Source organism: Bombus fervidus, chromosome 5, assembly GCF_041682495.2.
Source record: "Bombus fervidus isolate BK054 chromosome 5, iyBomFerv1, whole genome shotgun sequence".
NCBI classification, from domain to species: domain Eukaryota; kingdom Metazoa; phylum Arthropoda; class Insecta; order Hymenoptera; family Apidae; genus Bombus; species Bombus fervidus.
The window spans coordinates 18,222,038-18,241,390 of record NC_091521.1 but is presented as its reverse complement, the minus strand read 5'-3'; the positions used below and the strand labels follow the sequence as shown (position 1 = coordinate 18,241,390).

General features: G+C 35.3%; 4 protein-coding genes across 10 annotated transcripts; all 4 read left to right on the top strand.

Annotated features, from left to right (window-relative positions):
• Nucleotides 1-239: 239 nt before the first annotated feature.
• Nucleotides 240-3,586, top strand: LOC139987683 (mitochondrial basic amino acids transporter). Of its 2 annotated transcripts, none has more exons than XM_072004212.1 (3): nucleotides 240-1,023; nucleotides 1,248-1,481; nucleotides 2,468-3,586. In XM_072004212.1, the coding sequence occupies exons 1-3, from the start codon at nucleotides 1,009-1,011 to the stop codon at nucleotides 3,482-3,484; spliced, it is 1,266 nt and encodes a 421-aa protein (XP_071860313.1). In that variant the 5' UTR covers nucleotides 240-1,008; the 3' UTR covers nucleotides 3,485-3,586. The 2 variants fall into 2 exon arrangements, with proteins under 2 accessions (XP_071860313.1, XP_071860314.1); XM_072004213.1 differs by lacking the exon at nucleotides 240-1,023 and adding an exon at nucleotides 2,139-2,266 and having other exon boundaries at nucleotides 1,300-1,481.
• Nucleotides 3,587-3,690: 104 nt separating this feature from the next.
• Nucleotides 3,691-8,886, top strand: Klhl10 (kelch-like protein 10). The gene is made up of 8 exons (XM_072004243.1): nucleotides 3,691-5,161; nucleotides 5,237-5,552; nucleotides 5,890-6,342; nucleotides 6,456-6,625; nucleotides 6,764-6,933; nucleotides 7,012-7,170; nucleotides 7,241-7,445; nucleotides 7,858-8,886. Exons 1-8 carry the CDS (start codon nucleotides 4,935-4,937, stop codon nucleotides 8,132-8,134), a joined length of 1,977 nt encoding a protein of 658 aa, XP_071860344.1. The 5' UTR covers nucleotides 3,691-4,934; the 3' UTR covers nucleotides 8,135-8,886.
• A 475-nt stretch (nucleotides 8,887-9,361) lies between these two features.
• Nucleotides 9,362-15,392, top strand: Scat (VPS54 subunit of GARP complex scat). The gene is made up of 13 exons (XM_072004050.1): nucleotides 9,362-9,640; nucleotides 10,077-10,455; nucleotides 10,534-10,636; nucleotides 10,727-10,890; nucleotides 10,970-11,169; nucleotides 11,234-11,419; nucleotides 11,539-11,665; nucleotides 11,772-12,026; nucleotides 12,100-12,525; nucleotides 12,631-12,911; nucleotides 12,975-13,192; nucleotides 13,263-13,476; nucleotides 13,547-15,392. The coding sequence occupies exons 1-13, from the start codon at nucleotides 9,543-9,545 to the stop codon at nucleotides 13,806-13,808; spliced, it is 2,913 nt and encodes a 970-aa protein (XP_071860151.1). The 5' UTR covers nucleotides 9,362-9,542; the 3' UTR covers nucleotides 13,809-15,392.
• Nucleotides 13,725-18,436, top strand: LOC139987611 (cytoplasmic dynein 2 light intermediate chain 1). Of its 6 annotated transcripts, none has more exons than XM_072004058.1 (7): nucleotides 13,727-13,864; nucleotides 16,035-16,152; nucleotides 16,244-16,345; nucleotides 16,733-17,059; nucleotides 17,161-17,318; nucleotides 17,425-17,668; nucleotides 17,863-18,436. In XM_072004058.1, the coding sequence occupies exons 1-7, from the start codon at nucleotides 13,845-13,847 to the stop codon at nucleotides 17,932-17,934; spliced, it is 1,041 nt and encodes a 346-aa protein (XP_071860159.1). In that variant the 5' UTR covers nucleotides 13,727-13,844; the 3' UTR covers nucleotides 17,935-18,436. The 6 variants fall into 6 exon arrangements, with proteins under 6 accessions (XP_071860163.1, XP_071860159.1, XP_071860161.1 ...); XM_072004060.1 differs by having other exon boundaries at nucleotides 16,035-16,156; XM_072004059.1 differs by lacking the exon at nucleotides 13,727-13,864 and adding an exon at nucleotides 15,655-15,874.
• Nucleotides 18,437-19,353: the final 917 nt, after the last annotated feature.

Below are 19,353 nucleotides of genomic sequence, written 5' to 3'. Positions count from 1 at the left end.
CACGATATTGATAGCCCGAGGGTGTTCACGATTCTATGGAAAATGTAAGCGTGCGAAAACGTAAGTATAACATAGGCTAAAATTAAAGTAAAGCATTTATTATAATTTTATTGTAATATCAAGAGGATAAAAGACGCAAAGAGATAATAAGTTGGGAGCGTGATCTTTCTCGTTGCATAAAAATAATTTGTAACGATCAGCAATTTGTCGTTACAATTACGTACAAGATGAACGCAAGCATGCTTCGATCGGTCGTTCGTTTCCATCTACTTTAAAATGCGCGATATATCGCGCGATAGGTATCGTCGAGACAAATGTAGCAGAGAAAGCTACGCTCTCTCATTCGTTAAAATTCACGGATCGAATCACAATTTCTTCGAAAAAGTGATCTAAACTTAACCAGTTACGTTCCACAAAATGTACGATAAGACGGTTCAAAAATATATCGTTATTAAGGAAAATCAGAAAATACGATAAAACGAACAATTTTCCGAAGCGAATAGTTCTCCTTGAAGCTTCTATCGCTGTTTAACGTCGTTCGTCCATTCTTAATACGATTAATAATAATCAAATCGAGACAATGTAATCGAGCACGAGTAACTGTTTACCAAACATGAACGCCAGTGAACGCCGACGAACGCCCAAATAATTTGATTGGACGTGCTGTTATCAGCGTTTGACCCTCATACTGTCTCTTCGCGATAATAGGTCACGTGGGGATGCGCGAGTGTTAATAACCCTGTCGTAATATAGCGAAGATTTTAATATTGGTGAAGCAACAAAACGATGATAATTCGAGTATGATCTTTGCTCCAAGAAAGGCAAGAATCTCGTCGAAACGTTAGTATCTGTGAAAAATTGTGTTCGATCGCAAGAGCATGGAAGAAACTTGTCTTCTCTCCAAAGATTTCTAGGTAAAAGAGAAACAAATTTTTAATTAAGTGAATTAATTTCGCTACAGAGAAAGAATCAACACGTACGTTAGTTCGGCCCACTTGAGATGTAGCGATGCTTTACTACTCGGTAAGTGGATATTATCATTGTTAATGACTTGCTTCGATTCGTCCGCGTTTCTTCTCGTTTCGTCGCTTGAAAAAAATTCTTTCCGATTAAAGTTACACGTTCGTTATTATCTAAAAGAATTTGATTTCGTGGCAAGAAATTTGTTCAAAGAAGATTATTCTCCGGCGAAATTGTACATTTATTTATAAGTTGCGGGAGAATTTTAATCGAAATTCACGTTGCAGGCACGAGTACGACAAAACTGTGATCAATCTTACATGGATTCCACTTATCCGATAGCGAGAACGAACCGATTTGCGATTTATATTTGCGTCTATGCTTCCTTAACAAACGTGACGGAAAGATTTTACGAGAATAACAACGTGCAGAATTCACGATCACCTTACGGGTGGAAGAAACGGGTAGATATAAGCAATAGACGAGAATGGCCCTGGACTTTTTCGCCGGATGCCTGGGAGGTAGATAATTCGCTTCGTTCAATTTCACTTGTATTTTTTTCTTAAGGCTGCCACAATCTCGAAATTTTTATATGCCAATCTCGCTCTTTTGTCGACGAATAAATTTTTTTACAAGAGACTGGAGACTTTCACGTCCCGAATTATCACATTTAACTTTATCGTACGCAACACGTTTCCAGGCTTTTGAGTAGAAATCGCTCGCAGAAGGAACTTCATTCCTTATATGCGATGTCAGCGTTAAATAACGTTAGGCGTGTACAACGAATCTCGCAAAAAGATATAAATCTTTAGAATAAAATGAATATTTACGAGCGACTATAAAATTATAAAAATAATGACACTAGAGGATAAGAAGATGTACGGTCTTCGATGTACACGTGTCAACCAATTATAATTGTCGTCGTAAAAGCAATCGTTACAATTGCTTTCATTGATAATTTGTTAGCTTTGCGCAGAAGAAAATGTAACGTATGTGATTGAATTTTATCGGCGGATAAAAGCTTGGCGACGGGAGGCGAGAACAAGAATGGTGAACATTTTTATTTTTCTTCCATTTCTTTCGCGATTAAAATATCTTCGTTCCCCCGAATAATCTCTACAATAACCATAGAATAAGATGTTGCAGGAGAAATAAAAGTGTGAAATAATTTGTTCGAGGGTGCGCCGGTATTGTGGTGGGATATCCTTTGGACACGATCAAAGTGCACATGCAAACGCAAGACTATCGCAACCCGAAGTACAAAGGCAACTGGGATTGCTTTCGGACGTTACTGGCAAAAGAATCGGTATTTTATACACACAAATCAAGAACTAACTAACTATCGAAGGATAGCACTGATCGCAAGAATAGTCAGAGATGAATATTTTTTAATAACATAAAGCGAAGTAAAAACTGTTGATAGCTATTAGCGATTGTTAAGAAATCGATCGATCGTCAAATTTTAGTACAATTTTCGAGTTTCAATCGATACGATTAATTGTTCTAGGTAGCAGGACTTTACCGGGGTATGTCGTCTCCGTTGGCAGGCGTGGCATTGGTGAACGCCGTGATCTTCGGCGTGTACGGTCAAACCCAAAAGTACACACCCGATTCTGCCTCGTTGACCTCCTACTTCGCCGCTGGTGCCTTAGCAGGGATCGTTCAAAGTCCCATTTGCAGTCCCATTGAACTAGCGAAAACACGTATGCAATTGCAAGCCTCCGCTGCGCGATTCTCAGGTCCGTTGCAATGTCTGAAACACGCGTACACACAGGAAGGATACCGTGGCGTATTCAAAGGCTTGAACATCACGTTACTCAGAGAAGCTCCGAGTTTCGGTGTCTACTTCCTCGTGTACGAAGCTTTGACGAAAATGCCGGATAACGTTGCTGTTTCAACGTCGCGCATGTTGTTAGCCGGAGGACTGGCTGGCACCGCTTCTTGGGTGATCTCTTATCCTCTGGACGTGATCAAATCCCGAATTCAAGCAGATGGAAATCGTTACGCCGGATTGATCGATTGTCTGAGACAGTCGGTGAAAACGGAAGGATACTCTTGCTTGTACAGGGGACTCAGCTCGACCATCGTCAGGGCGTTTCCAACAAATGCCGTGACGTTCACCACAGTCACCTGGACTTTCAGACTGTTGGGCCAAAAGAACGTAGAAACGAAGAAAGAGGAAAAACAGATATCGATGGAATCGATCGGCGAGAGTCTGGATATGCGCGAACCCTTCTTGGAAAAGTGGAACAATTTTTTAACCAGCGTGTCCAGAAGAATGGTAACTCGTGGATTACCATATTCCACGTTGTCGATGACATCCACGGACGAGTTGAAGCTACAGTGGTCCGTTCAGTATAAGGATAACGAGAAATGGACGAAGGAAGGAGTCAAGTACGGAGAGCAAACTCGAGGAGATAAACTTGGCAGAGAGGAGGATGAGAAACCGACGATATCCAAGGAGGATGTGGAAAATTTGAAAGAACTTGTTGAGAAGAAAGTGGACAGGACTGTAAGATTCTAAATACGATTTTCTGAGTTTCAGAAATCTTAGAAATGTACTAGTTTTATAAACAAAACTGACGCAACTACCGATAGAAATATATCGTTAAGACGTGATACGTGACATGATTCGAGTGACTCTCGAGAATTTATCTTATTTTTATATTCGTGTTATGACTTTGTTTGTTGTGTTGTTGTCGTTGTTGTCGTCGTCGTCGTCGTCGTCGTCGTCGTCGTCGTCATCGTTGTTGTTGCTGTTGTTGTTATTGTTATTGGTGCCGCTGTTGTTATTGTAGTTGCTGTTGCTGTTATCCAGCAACAATTTTCCTCGAAATAAAGAATTTCGAAATGCTCCATGAATGTTAACCTTATCGTGTTTAATGAATTTCAACATGATATTATCTTTGATATATAAGTATCAAATTTCAAAAAGCATCAATCTACGACTAAATTCTCGCTATTCTCCGTTTTACATATTTTTTCAAATATCTCATTTCCATAATCGTAAATTATTTCCTCGGCTGTCGCACATTTATCGAAATTGCGCGCTAAGTATTTTCATAAATTAATTAAAAGCCAGTTTTCAAGGCCGATCTTCCTACTATAATACAACTATCTTGAATCTTGCCATCAAAGTGCTCATTTGTTAGAAGACAGTCCTAGACTGAACGGCGGACATGTAAGACCTATGTCACAGCCAGAGGCGACATTTACTCTCTTTTAAAATCACACAAAATAGTTTGTATCTGTCTGCCACCCATCTCCTCCGCTCCACTCCGCATCGTTTCCCGTCTTTTTTTTAAATCTTCATCGTACAATTTCTGGTCTTCGAGTCCGTCCGTCGTCCACGTGTCAGTATCATTTTTGACACATACGAAATTGCAACGCGTACAAGTATCAGTCAAAGACATTTTCCACTACAATTGGTACCGTATGGTAACTCAACCGTCGATTACAATCAATAGTATTTGCTGGATCGAGTTTCGAAGAGTAAAAATCGTAAAAATTACACCGTCCAATCGATAAAAATCATTATCAAGCACTGGAAACTCTAACCTCTGGGACGATTTGAAAATTAACCAAGTCACCGGTATCCTTCGTTTCACAGGTATGATCATGGTATTCGTTAGTTAATCGATAAAGAAACTAATTCGATTATACGATCAATGACAATTTTAGACGATTCGTAATAAAAGAACGTATGGATCGAACGTTCGTCCCAGTAAATTACTTTTTATCTTCGTTAATTACCTACTTACTTCTATATCAATTGTCTACAATTTAAAAAAAAAAAAAAAAAAAAAAAGTATGAAAAGTATTCAACGATGGAAATCGTTAATCGTTAAAATAAAAGATACGATTAGAAAATTTTCAAGCGTCGCACGATCGTCGGAACTGGATAAAGTGTTCCTCCACCTTTGTCGTCGCGGATCCTCGAACAGATTCGTGGCCGAATTTTGAGGAAATTTGATATGGATGTAGACTCGAACGACAACAGCAGGGATATCGATTTGCACGAAACCAACGCACAACGACTGATTGCCGAAAGCGGTGGCCGATGTATGAGCACGCAAGCGATGCAATCGCTTTACGACTTCCGACAAAACAACCTTCTCTGCGACGCGGTCTTAAGGCTCGAAGATGGAGGCGTGTTTCCGATTCACCGCGCCATTTTGTCAGCTTGCAGTCCGTATTTTAGGTCTATATAATTCCATCTAATATGCTACGATATTACGTATTGTATGTTTTTTAATATCGTATCGATCATTTGTAGAACCTTATTCACAACCACGTTGCACTCGCGAGAGAAAACGGACGTGCTTCTGCCTGGTGTCAGTAGCAATATGATGAATCTGCTTCTCGAATACGCGTACTTGCGTTCCATCAACGTAAATAACGAAAACGTGTGTCAGCTGCTGGTCACCGCCGATTACCTAAATATTCTCGGCGTTCTCGATTTCTGTTGCGAGTATCTCAAACAAAATCTAGCGCCGGAGAATTGCATCAGCATCATGAGGTTCGCAAGGGAACATTTCTGCAAAGGATTGGAAAACAGCGCGTATCGTTACGTTATGAGACATTTTGTACAGGTCATTACGCTTTCGTTACTTTCTTAAGATTCTTTCATAGCGCTTGATAACGTTTTTAACTTTGATAACGTTCGCGCCGCCCTTTTCTCTCTCGTTTCGATAAATCGACGATTGTCCGCGATCTTTCTCTGTAATATCGGGAAATAAAATATTTCATTCTAAAGGATTTCGTTGGAAAAGTATGGCGACGTTACCGGGTGATTCGTATCAGAATTGAACGTCGTCGGTGACTAATAAAATTAGTATTTTATGCTTCGTCGAGCCTTCGGCTTTTCCTTATTCTCTGCGAACTCGACGTAACAAAAAATCACGAGACTGACGGTTCGATTCGACGCAGGTAGCTCAACGAAGCGAGGAAATTCTCGACTTACCGATCGAAGAGCTAACCGCTCTGATCGGAGCCGATGAACTGAATGTCAAGAGCGAGGATACGGTTTGGGAACTGGTATTAAAATGGATCGACTACGATCCTCAATCTCGAAAAGAATTTATCGTCGATCTGATGAAGAACATTCGCCTTGGTCTTCTGGATACGCAATTTTTTCTCGAAAATGTTAAAGACCATCCGTACGTTACTGGAAACGAAGCCTGTCGACCTATCATTATCGAAACCTTGAAATTCTTGTACGATTTGGAGATTATCACACAAAAGGATGGAGAGGTACCAACGCCGAAAATAGCGCGACCGAGAGTTCCCCATGAAATACTGTTCGCTATAGGTGGATGGAGTGGCAGAAGTCCTACAAATTTCATAGAAACCTACGATACCAGAGCGGATCGATGGGTGAAGGTAGATGTTTCGTTAAATCGAAGTAGATTATGCTTTTAAAAATTGTTGCTACGTCGTTTCGCGTTTAACGAGCAAATAATCTCTAAACTATGTGAAACGATCAAAAACTAAAGGTGGAAGAAGTGGATCCGATCGGACCTCGTGCGTATCATGGAACTGCGGTGGTCGGTTTTAATATTTACGTGATCGGTGGTTTCGACGGTGCCGACTATTTCAACAGTTGTCGTTGCTTCAACGCTGTCACTAAAATATGGAGAGAAGTTGCTCCGATGAACGCTAGAAGGTTACAAAGATCAAATTTCCAAACTAAACCATATATAAAACGTTCGATTCCCTTCTAACGGATGCGTTCGATCGTGAAATTTTGTCAAAAATTTCCGCACGATGAATATCTTCTCGAACAAATTATCTGAAATCTTAGGTGTTACGTTAGCGTTGCCGTACTCAACGATCTAATTTACGCGATGGGAGGATACGACGGATATTATCGACAAAGCACCGCCGAACGTTACAACTATAAGACGAACCAATGGTCCTTGATAGCACCCATGAATTGTCAAAGATCGGATGCCAGCGCGACTACTTTGAACGGTACGATTCCATCTCGATCGCTTTATTTCCGTGCTATAGATACATAGCTAATCGGATGCTAACTTTCGTGTAATATAGACAAAATTTACATCACGGGCGGTTTCAATGGCCACGAATGTTTGAATTCAGCCGAGGTGTACGATCCGGAAACCAATCAGTGGACTATGATAGCTCCGATGAGATCGCGTAGGAGTGGAGTGTCCTGTATAGCTTATCACAACAACGTATACGTTATTGGTAATTATCGAAATCCTTGTCAAAAGAATTCTTTTCCTTACTGATTCAATGGTATAATTCGTCTTTCTAGGGGGTTTCAATGGAATATCAAGAATGTGCAGCGGAGAGAAATACAACCCTGCGACGGATATTTGGAGCCCGATCCCTGATATGTACAATTCGCGTAGTAATTTCGCGATCGAAGTGATCGACGACATGATCTTTGCCATTGGTGGATTCAACGGTGTCACCACGATATATCACGTCGAGTGTTACGACGAAAAAACGAACGAGTGGTGAGTGTGAAAATTCTTTTGAATCCTTGTAATCTTGTTTCTCCTCTCTTCGTATAAACAGATGTACCGCTATAATCTGTATAAAAGAATTCTGAACAGAAATTATTGCTCTTAATGGATGGTTAAAAAGAAGATATTTTTCACCTGATCGCGTTTCTTATTTTATCCGCGCACGAATGGATACTTCGGAATCGATCGCTGCTTCTTCGAAAGTGTCGAACCTTTAAAAGGTGTCGTTATATATTCTTTCTCGAGAAAACGAAAGGCAAAAATTCGTCTAAAAATAGCGGCAATGATGTTACGCCCTCTTTACTTTCTATCGTTGTAAATTTCTATCGTTAGAAATTCAGAATTTTCACACTATGTATCAAGAGTCTGCTTCGTTCAACTTCGATTCGATGGCTTGCTACAGGTACGAAGCAACAGACATGAACGTATATCGTTCGGCGTTATCAGCCTGCGTAATCATGGGTTTACCGAACGTAAACGACTACATTCATAAACACCGTGAACGTCTGATGGAAGAGAAACGGCAGAAACTGTTAGCATTGGAAGTTCACCGCAGTCAACATCAACCTCAGCAAGATCAAATGCAGCAAAACAGCGAAAATTCTTTCAACAACGAAATACCCACACCACCACCGATGCCCCAAAATACTAGTTCCAGCAACGAGAATCGACAAAATTAACAATAACGATTTAACGAAATATTTATAGGACTTATAGATTTTACGGTCGATCGGACGGACGATAATTGAAGTAATGGAACAACGAATGTTCAAAACGATTTAATTAGCCTACGATTATGTTGGATGAAAATGCTAACGCGATCGATGCCATCCGTATTAACAAGAGAACATTTTACAGATTTTATATCTTCAATTTGTTGAGAGTAATGCTTGTAAATATCGAAGATGAAACAATCTCATTTTTCTCGATTCTTCTCTTTCGAAATCTTTCTTTCGATATAATCGTAGTTTCAAATTTCGAGTGGTAAAGTAAATCTTAAACGTGATCCTAAAGATCTTAAAGAGGAGAAAATGTAACGATTACGAATGATTTATATAGCGTAAAATATCCTGTTGTTAACGATAAAAAAGAAAGGTAGCTTTTTGAAATGTAATTTTAGAATCGATATCATGCTTGTTAAAACAGGATAATATTTTCAGATTCGTGTTTACCGGAGTTTGTTAACCGACATGTGTTTTATTTTTATACAAGACATATTTTTATTGCCTGTTTTTCTGATGCAATTTTTTTACCAAGTTTATCGAACGATTGTATACATATAAACGAATTATATGTGTGCGTGAGAAAGCCAATTCCAATAAAGAGAAAGGCACGATCTATGATATATATTATTAAAGTCGACGAAGAATATCGACTAAAACTGCTGAAATGGAACTTTACAACGATCAATAAAAAGACATTGACAAACAAATTATGCAGCTTTTACTTTGTATCAATGTTTCTGTTTTAAAAAATTGTTCGCATTGAGTGAAACAGCTGTTTCTCTCTTTTTTTTTTTTTTTTATCAATTGCTATACAAGTGCTTTTAGATTGTGCTCAAATTAAAAGAATTTGTAATTATAAATAAAATTATATAATGCTTTCATGATCTATGTAATTCGGACATATACTTTTTCCATATCTTGTCAAATTTAAAAGCTGGTTTCAAAAAATTAAGTAAGCACTTACACGTCTGTTACGATATTAGATACCTGTTGTTTAATATGCATACACGTATATATGTTTTATGTTTCCGTGATTTTTATTCGTTTACATAGAATTCCTTGTAGAACGTAACGCAAACTAATTTATTTGTATTATATATTTGTAAGTAATTCTGGAACATTTGGAAGTAGTGTATCTAGGAACTTTTCGTTGCTTGTTGGTCAGTATGAATTGTGAAACGTGTTATATTTGTTAAAGAGTAAGGAGTGAGACTATGTTCGACGTGTGTTCGACGCTGAACGATAGGGAATAAGTAAAGTTGCGAAGTAGTTGTCAAAAGTTTAATTACCGTTTGCGGAATTCGATGTGCTGTAAATTATACAAACCGGTGACAGAATGGCGAAGTGAAGTTGCAAATGGAAAATGGCGAAAGTCGTGAAAGTATCCGAATCGTTACCTACCGTTCTGATTTGTGAATATTGTACTAACCTTACGTTCAAGCAAATAGAAGATTTCATAAGGTGGGTCCACCTGTCCCCGATCTACTTGTCACAAAAAATATCTCGTAAAAAGTGGCTCTAGCTTTGGTGCATTTTTAATAACCTGGACAGTACAAGTCGTTTACAATTCTCGATAAGTTTTGTACACGTATCGTATTATACTTAACTTGTATCTAAATCATATCTAAATTATATCTCTCGCGGATTCGAATATATTTTTTATAAAATAAATTACACACCCAGAAAGCATAATATAGCGACTAATGTACCATTCGGAAACTAAACTGATCAATTTCAATTTCTGAAAACTTTTTAATTTTGATACTTTTTAAAATACACGATTAATGTTTAATTCTTCAAACACTGAGCGATTGATCGTAATTTGGTTGATTAGTTTGGCTTCTGTACAACTTAAACGTTAAATGTTATTAACCACCGGTATGTAATTTGATTTCAGACATTTAAGAGATCAGCATTGTTCTAGGGAGGGAGGTTCGTTTGTGTGCCTTTATGGTTATAATGGAGTATGCACTAGTCTTCCTGTGGAGGGTGTTTCTGACAAAGATTATATAGCACATGCTACTAAGCACGCGACGATGCAACAACAACGTAAAAGTAACGGTCAATTGTCAGAGCCTTCTTCCTCGTGGACCGTGTATTCTGCAGCACAGAATTTACCAGCTGTTTTAAATGATCCTTTCAAAGGAAAACAAAGTAACTTTTTAACTCGTACTTGGGGAGATGGATTCGTAGAGAAAGTTGATATACCTAAAAGTCCTTACCTTCCTGAAATCACGATGCAACATTTTGAATCGTATTTAAAGAAAATTACAAGGGTAATTAATACACGTGCTTAAAAGTGATATACTTATTCCAGTGAAATATAACTAATCTAAAGATCGTCTTTATTACAGAGATACCGAAAACATTCACGTATGAATTCAAATGCCAATAAATCAACTATACCTAACGAGTTGTTACAAAATTTTCCAAGTTTAAGGAAAGTTAAATCTTTAGGTAAATATAGTATTTATATAAATATTATAACGTAATAGTGATATTTTTTTTTGTTACATGACATAGAATTCTTAAACTGAAAATTTACAGATCAAATGCAATTTGATTTATCTAACATCCCAAAAATCTTCTTGATACCTAATTTGGATCTTTCTCAGAAAGATAATTTTTATGCTGTATTTCCATTTGCCAAAAATGGATTATTAAATGAAGATTCTAATATAGTTATGAATGTAAAACAAATGCAAGAGAAGGTATACCAGTGTTATTAAATATTGCGTAAAATACAAGAATTAAAATCAATAATGTATTTTAAATTTCTTTGTGGAATAGCTAAGTCATTATTTAGATGTTGTTGAAGTTAGAATAGCAGAGCAAGTTGCTTCTAAATCTCAAGCATTTTTCCATGCTATGACTTCTCACGACGCCCTAATGGAGCAACTTACACAAACTATCACAGTTTTGAAAGCCCTTAGAAAAAATATACACCAAGTTGATAAGCATCTAGTCAATGATTCTTTGGAAATTTTAAGGTGAATTATCAAATTATTCGACATTTCTAGTATTATATCAATTTTTATTTGGATATATTTCTAGGTTGGAACGAGCGAGATCTAATCGATTATTGGTTCAAGAAAAGCTGAAACTTATGGCTACGGTACACCAAAGTCAACCAATGATACAACTGTTGTTATCTACACCAGATTATGTTGCAGCCTTAGATCTCATTGCTACGACGCAAGAAATACTTTTACAGGAATTGAATGGAGTACATAGTTTTAGGTATATTTATATAAATAAATATTCTGCTAATTAGATGAATATATACATGTGCATATATATAGATATATATATATATTTATATATATATGTCTTATTTACCTTTTTTCTGTCTTGCTTAGACATTTAAGCTCTCAATTGACAGAAATGGAAAAACTTGTTGATAAAATGTTATCTACAGAATTTCAAAGATATGCAACTGCAGATTTAAACAGACCATTAGGCGAGGAAAATACAGTTTTGGATGGTGTAAGTATATGTAAAATTTTTAAAAATTTTACATACTTAGTTTGTAGCAAACAAACCTTCATGCATCTCTTCCCAGTGAGATCATTTGTACATCCTCAACGAACAGGATAAACTTGTTTCCATCATTTCTGGTCTCCTGCGGCAAAAACATTTTCAATTTGTGGATACTTACAAAGAAGAAGCTGTTACAACGGTCCGAGCTGTAACAAAACAGAGGGTCATAGAAGCTTTAGCAGCGAGTGATTGTTGCAGTGATCAACAAGCTGCAGCTTTAGAAGTTGGTGGACTTTCCCTCGCGGAAAGATTAACATTACTTCACAATGCTATACAATCTTTAACATTCCTCTTGTTGCGAGTTAAGGTATATACTACATCATATTTTTTAAATTATTCTTTAATGAAATATAACCTTTTGACACAATACACGTTCCTAGGCTGTTCACGATGTAATGCGAGATACAGTAGACTTAGCGGCAGGCCGAATACATGACGGATCATTCGATGATACGATTCCCGATCGCTTATTGACTCAAGCAGAACATTCGCGAGTAACAATAAAACTCAATGATATGATAACTTCCATTTGTGATTATTGTCATGAGCGAATGGGAAATCTGCTTTCTGCAGGTACAAATGATAAAGATAGATTACAAAATGAAAAAGAGAAACTAAACAATGAAAATTCAAATAATAAACAAGAAGAAAAAGAATATCAGAATTGGAATGATAAATCATCATGGTTGAGCAAAAGGGCAACAACAGCTCAAGTATGTCAACTAGCCAATTTAGTTGAAGAGTTTACAGAAACTTGCGAGAAACTCTGTGGTAAACAATGCACAGGTTTACGATCTGCGTTTAAGGTGTGTGTGCTGCTTATATATAAATTGTGTGTTTATATTATACTAACCATACACCAGCATTTTATATTTTGTAACCTATATTTTCTAATATAATATTTTTTATAGGCACAAGCAGGTAAATTCATTCAAAGATTTCATACTGAGCTCAAAACAAAGCTTACCCTTTTATTAGAATCTGAGCGATGGAAACAAGCTGATGTACCGCCAGAATTTCAGTCATTAGTAACATATGTATATGAAAACAAAACTTTTCCACCAAATCTATTTAAAGTTGATGATAAAGTTAAAAAAGATAATGTCCAAAACTTCATTATGATAGAGGATGAAAAATATGCCATTGTTGGTACAGCTTTAATGCTTATACAAATGATACACGAATATTGCAGGTAACATTTTAATTCTAAATCTATGAATATTTTGTGAAACGCTCAATGAAATTTTATTTTTAGAACTGGCAGTGAACTGATAGCTTTATCAGGAACAATTGGAAGACATTTAGCTGAATTACTGCGGCATTACAATTCACGTTGTTGTCAACTTGTCCTTGGAGCTGGAGCAATGCAAGTTGCTGGTTTAAAGACTATTACTAGTACAATACTTGTATTAGCAGCACGCAGTTTGAAACTAATTTTGTGGTTTATGCCTTATGTTAAATCACATTTTCAAAGTATGTTGATTCTTACTTAGCATTCAACTTACGTTACGATTATGATATTAACATTAGAATTTTCTTCTAGGGTTTGCAGAACAAAAACCTAGTCGCGGACTTGGTGCATCTAGTATAAGCGGCGGCGTTGCATTACTGGATAGCGTTGAAAAAGATATCCGTGCACATGTGAAAGAAATTGAAAGCAAAATTCTTACTATTGTTGACAATCTACTAGGTGGTCAAATATCAAAATGGACTGCAAGACCACCAGTACCATCAAAATCATTTAGAAATATTTCTAGGTAACTATTACACGATTCAATTATTTTATTATAATTATAATTACTATACATCTGAAATTTCTAATTACAGTTATTTAATGAAATTACACGAAGCAGTTTCTGGAATTCTCCCAGCAGTTGAAGTACAAACTCTATATCGTACAGTAAATATATCCTTCAAAGAAAAACTTAGAGAACAATTAGTCAAAATGAATATAGTGAATAACGGTGGTCCACAACATGGTGTAGTTACATCTGAACTTACATTTTATCTGGAGGCATTACGAAAATTAAAAGTGTTACCAACTAATGAATTAGATGACAATTGGATGAGTGATATATGGACCAGATAACATGCAGAGCGCGTGATATATTGCATAATAGAAGCAATGAAATATTGTAGAAAAAGGTGACTAATCTTTATTACAGTCTTCCTTCACATGCGTTACATCTCAGTGATTATTAACGTTTTGACGGATTTTTAAAAATGTGGCTTGTATTGAAATTATCCATATAAATATGTATAATTATTTTATTTATAAGATTGTATGGAATACGAAATCGATTTGATAATATTAATATATATATAATATATTCTTTATATATATATATATGTGTATATATATATATATAAAGAATTAACAAGCAGCATTTTTATAAAATGCTCTATTCAATAATATTTTAGAAAATATGTGTAAATAATAATCAGTTTTGTTTAAAAAATATGATATTGTATTGTTTGTTGACATGTCAATACAAATTGTAAGTTAACTTGATTACTAATATTCAATTACACATATTTTGCGTCTCCCAAGTAATCTTATATGCCATAGTGTTCAAATATAAAATTTCATATGTAAGTATGAATAACTACACAAAGAAATCTATACAAATAGTAGAAAATTATTTTCTTCCATACCAATAAGATTAAATATACGAAGTTTATTTGCAATTGAATACAATAGTAAGCATGTCAGAAATTTGTTATCGTTGAAATGATTCAGATGAATTGAATTTAGCATGTACGCAAAAATAAGCATGCAGTAGAAGGACCAAGATAGGTACTAAATTACTTGTTCATTTTTTCCATAACTACTTATGCGTTATTTGGATATCTTTTATTCTTCAAAATTAGAATTTTTTTAAATATAATATTACAGAATAAGAAATTAGAAATTTATACATTTTGTTAATGAAACGTATCAAGACCTAAAATATGCATAAGAATAATGAAAGATGAAATATGACTGCTTTTATTGCTGTGTTCATTACTCGAACTGATTATAAAGAGTATGTTGACAGATAGATTGCGACAATGATTATTTAAACATTTTTATATATAGAATACTGTTCGCATTAATCTGTTTTTATTGACAGATTATTGAATGACTAATTTCTAAATAGTAAGCATATCTTACTGTTGAACATATTGTTTATTAGAATATATTAATATGGGGATTTTTATCAAAGTTTTTGAAATACCCTGTCTCTCATATTCTTTTTTGCATATGAATGTATATGTATATGCAACAAACGTGTATGTTATAAAGCTACAATTGCAAAAACCTAAGTAATAACTTGCAAAAAGATTAAAAAATAATGCATTTCAAGTAATGTTTAATTCTTTATCACGTGTGTTTATTTCTATTCAAAGATATTGAAAAGAATTATAAATTACAGCTTAATTACATTGTAATGGGATTTTATAATGGATTGTAAATATTTCTTTCAACCGCATAACCAAAGATAAGGTTACTAATAGCTAATATTCTTCAATTACTAATAAATTATACAGTTACGATGTGGCAGGCTTATATGACCTTCTGAAATTGTTTGTTTAGAGTAATTTTAATTTATTATAAATACCTGGTATATGGTGCATTCCGTTATTAACTTCATCTAGTCCATTTTGTACATAAATAAAGACGCTACAATAATTTCTTGTACTTTTCTAATTCATAAACAATTTGTTAAAAAAAAAAAACAAAAGCATTGTGGTATAATAGAGACCCCTAAAACAAGTTTCTCTAACAAAAGAAATTTTAAATTAGCAAGAAAGTGACCGCGATTAATTAACATAAAAAGTAATCTTGTAAATTTAATCGTCGAAACTCGTGATGCCTTGTTGAATATGCATGTAGAAATAAAAAAATATAACTACTTCAATATATAACATATTAAACATCTTTATTTCACCAGATAAAAGGAAATCTTGAATTTTATTTATCTATCAGTTTCATGAATGAAACATTCTATTGCTCTGTTGCTATAACAACGAATATCAAAACATTTTCATAACCTATCTAAGTACGGAACGATATAGAAAATATACTTACATCACTGTGCGATTATTATAATATTTGTTCGAAACATTTGTTCGAAATCTTTGGATCAAAAATAAAATGACAGATCAAAATTCGTACGTATCTATTAATATGTACTTATACTGCAAGTTATTGACATTTACATTAACTTGAAATATTTTAATTATATATTTTTAAAATGTCGAATATTTTGTACATTTACGAACACTAATGCAGATAATGAAAATACATAGGTATTACGTGGTTATGTTTTAGTGAACAAAATGTTAGAGATCACGCTTTGCGTCTTTGTTTAGAAGAAGAGCAACACCGTAAGACTAATCCAATTGAAACACATGAACGTTCATTTATCATTGTTGGTAGCAAGAGGGTCGTATGTAATAAATTGACTAAGACTATTAAATAATAATCTATCAATAAAAATTACGTACTTATAATTATGAAAAAGAAATATGTATTCTTAGGGTAAAACTACGATCGTACATCGATTTCTCGAAAAAGATGAGGCACCGAAACCAACTATCGCGATGGATTATTCTTTTGGACGTAAAGCTGGGAAGAGTTTAGTAAGTTTTCATTTATTTTATGATACCATATCACTCAAATAACAAATAAGTATGAAATTAAGTATACAAATTTCGAATAATGTTCGGAGAAAGTTAGAATTAAATTAATTGATTAGAAAATAAATAAGAAATATATCAGTCGTATACGTTACAGTTCAGAAAGTATCATTTATTCGCAAGAATCAGTTAAGAATATTTCATTCATTAAAATATAAATAATCATAGTATATCAATAATTAAAATAACAAATCGAAAATGTATTTAGAGACAGTAGAAATAAAAAAGGACAAAACATGTTATTATGTAACTGTGTACACACGTTATGACGACGACGACAAATATTTAACTGCAGCTTTATTTCTTGTTTAATTCTTATTATCGGCGCAGATAAAAAATATCGTGCATGTTTGGGAAGTAGGACATTTAACTTCTTCATTAGTGTCAGCCGCAATGACAGGTTCGTCTTTGACTCATTCTCCTCATCATGTCACGGTATTGATTATGTTGGATTTATCGCAACCGGAGATTTTATGGACCACTTTCGAAGAAGCTTTCTCGGTAGTTCGAAATGCAATGAAAATGAGTTATGACGATAAAATAATTCAGGAACTCAAACAACAACGTATTAAAGAACGAAAAAGAGCAGTGGAAAGAGAAGTCGATCCATTTCCGATGAAACTTTGCCTTATTGGTGGAAAATATGATCAATTTAAGGTATCTTAAGCATATTTTCCAACGTAAAATATATCGTTATAGATAATTATTAAATTGAAAACTATTACGAAATAATAAATTATTTAACGATTTTGAAATAGGATTTAAGTTTGGATAAAATAGAATTAGTTGGGAAAATATTAAGAGCTACGGCTCACATTTTAGGCGCAGGACTCTATTATCATTCCGCAAAAGATAAATCTTTATTACGAAGAACTAAAGACTTGTTATCTCACTATGGATTTGGTATTCAATTTTCGTAAGTTTCTATATTGATTATCAAAATAATAGTTACATACTTTGACATTGCAAAATTTTGACATTAAATCGATATACTTTACCTTTTCTTGAAAATTATAAATCAGCGATACCAAGTGCACCGATTTTGAGAAGCCATTAGCGATATCTGCCGGTGCAGACTCCCTCTCATCGATCGATTTGCAATTTCCTCAAACCAGACCTTCGGCTATCTTAGATACCATCAAACAGATTTACGTTACTCGTATACCGCAAGAGTCAAGAAGCAACGAAATTATTCTGGAGGATCCAAGTAACGACTCCAACTTTAATGAACCGATCATCGACAGATTACGAGCTCAGAGAGAAGAGGTATCACTGAGTAATTTAATCTACACGTTGCAAGGAAGGAAAGAATTTGTTTTTCTTTTTTAATTTTTTTAAGCAGGATTTTTCTCTCCTAAGATTAATATCTTAAATGGCTGTTTATTGTAATCTTATTACAGACTTTAGCTTAATTTTACCAATACTATTCATCCCAGAAACTGAAAGTAATTTATTTGTAGGAAATTAACATTCTACTTCACGATATGTTGGAAGGACGAATACCTCAAATTCCTATTCCGGATCCATCATAGGATTAGATAACATCGTGTCGTCATATGGATTTATCACAAGTACATGTAAAAAGGGGAAGAAATCTTTCGAGCGAAAGAAATCCCCTTAATGCATGTTTGTCACGTACTTGATCTGATTGAGATTGAAAGAAACCTCTGACAAGCGAAAAATTCCAGTTTACCTAGTTTGTATTTAACATGTTACTATCTGAAAATCTTATTTTACTCAAAAGGCTTATTTTACATTTTTACGTTTACATCTACGTAGATATGTACACGTAGAATCTACAAAATCATGCTTGCGATATTGTGCTCTTTCTAGTTCACACGTTAAGCTATACTACAAGGAGCATGAATGCCTACAATGGTAACGTCGATAAGGCTAACGATAAAGTGTATTTATCGCGTTTAAAAAAAGTTATGGTATAGATTCTCGTACAAGTAAGCGTACGATGATTCTACCGAGTTTAATATTCTTGTACGAGCAAAATATTTAAAAATATTAAAGTACTTTTATTTCTGAATATGCATATTATGGTTACTGATAATAAAATTATTTTAAAATTCAAATGTTTTGTTGAAGAATGGTCGTACAAAATTTTATGAATATAAAATGAATCTATTAATTAATAAATTATTCGTCTACTAGATGAAAAATATCTTAAATTCGCCATAATATTAACACTAAATTGACGATACGGTATTAAAGTTGTTTCACTGGAACTTACTTTCATCGAAATAAAACGACTGATCTTCCTCGAAATCAATCATTCAAATACGATTTCGATTCTCCGTAGCGATGAAATTACCCATACTCGTGTCATCGCGCACGCGTCTGTTGTTTCGCCCTTTCCCAACAGCGGTTCACCGTGAAATCGAAGGGAGTATAGGGTTTAGCGAGAACGAGAGCGTAGGGGAAAGGTGGGGAGGGTGTCGTCGCACGGCTCCCGATTCCTGACGGCAGTGGAGTAGTGCGCTGATAAGAGCAGCGGCGGCGAACGGTGACGCGTGCGCGCTACGGTGCGATGCGCATGCGCCTCGAGGTACACGGGTCGCTCCCGATACGCGGATAGTCGGAGTCGAGAGTTTACGAAAACGGGATCCGACTGGGGGGGTTTTCGCTGCGTCGCGGGCCTCTCGCTTTCTGGCCTCGGTTTCCTCAGTGAAAATGCCGCTGTGATAGAGGCGCGCGCGGTGCCGTGTGCTCTGTCCGGGCTTGTCGCGCCCTTGCAACGAGCCAACAGTGTCAACTGTTCACACCAAATTTTACTGCGCTAGTGGTTCCACCGATTCGCAACTGTTATCTTCCCGGCGCTTTTCCCTCCCTCGTTGTCTCCTCTGTCTTTCTCTTTCGTTCTACTCTACTGTTTTTTCCACCTTGTGCATTCTATCCTTCTCGTTATTCGCGCGTTTTTTTACTATCTCGCAACCATAAATCGG

Coding starts and splice junctions, on each gene's coding strand:
- LOC139987683 (XM_072004212.1), top strand. Junction 1,482..2,467: donor TTTCGCCGGATGCCTGGGAG/GTAGATAATTCG, acceptor TAATTGTTCTAG/GTAGCAGGACTTTACCGGGG.
- Klhl10 (XM_072004243.1), top strand. CDS start 4,935: ATGGATGTAGACTCGAACGACAACAGCAGGGATATCGATTTGCACGAA. Junction 5,162..5,236: donor GCTTGCAGTCCGTATTTTAG/GTCTATATAATT, acceptor GATCATTTGTAG/AACCTTATTCACAACCACGT. Junction 5,553..5,889: donor TTATGAGACATTTTGTACAG/GTCATTACGCTT, acceptor GATTCGACGCAG/GTAGCTCAACGAAGCGAGGA.
- Scat (XM_072004050.1), top strand. CDS start 9,543: ATGGCGAAAGTCGTGAAAGTATCCGAATCGTTACCTACCGTTCTGATT. Junction 10,891..10,969: donor TAAAACAAATGCAAGAGAAG/GTATACCAGTGT, acceptor TTTGTGGAATAG/CTAAGTCATTATTTAGATGT. Junction 13,477..13,546: donor TCATTTAGAAATATTTCTAG/GTAACTATTACA, acceptor TTCTAATTACAG/TTATTTAATGAAATTACACG.
- LOC139987611 (XM_072004058.1), top strand. CDS start 13,845: ATGAAATATTGTAGAAAAAG. Junction 16,346..16,732: donor GTAAAGCTGGGAAGAGTTTA/GTAAGTTTTCAT, acceptor TTATCGGCGCAG/ATAAAAAATATCGTGCATGT. Junction 17,669..17,862: donor TACGAGCTCAGAGAGAAGAG/GTATCACTGAGT, acceptor ATTTATTTGTAG/GAAATTAACATTCTACTTCA.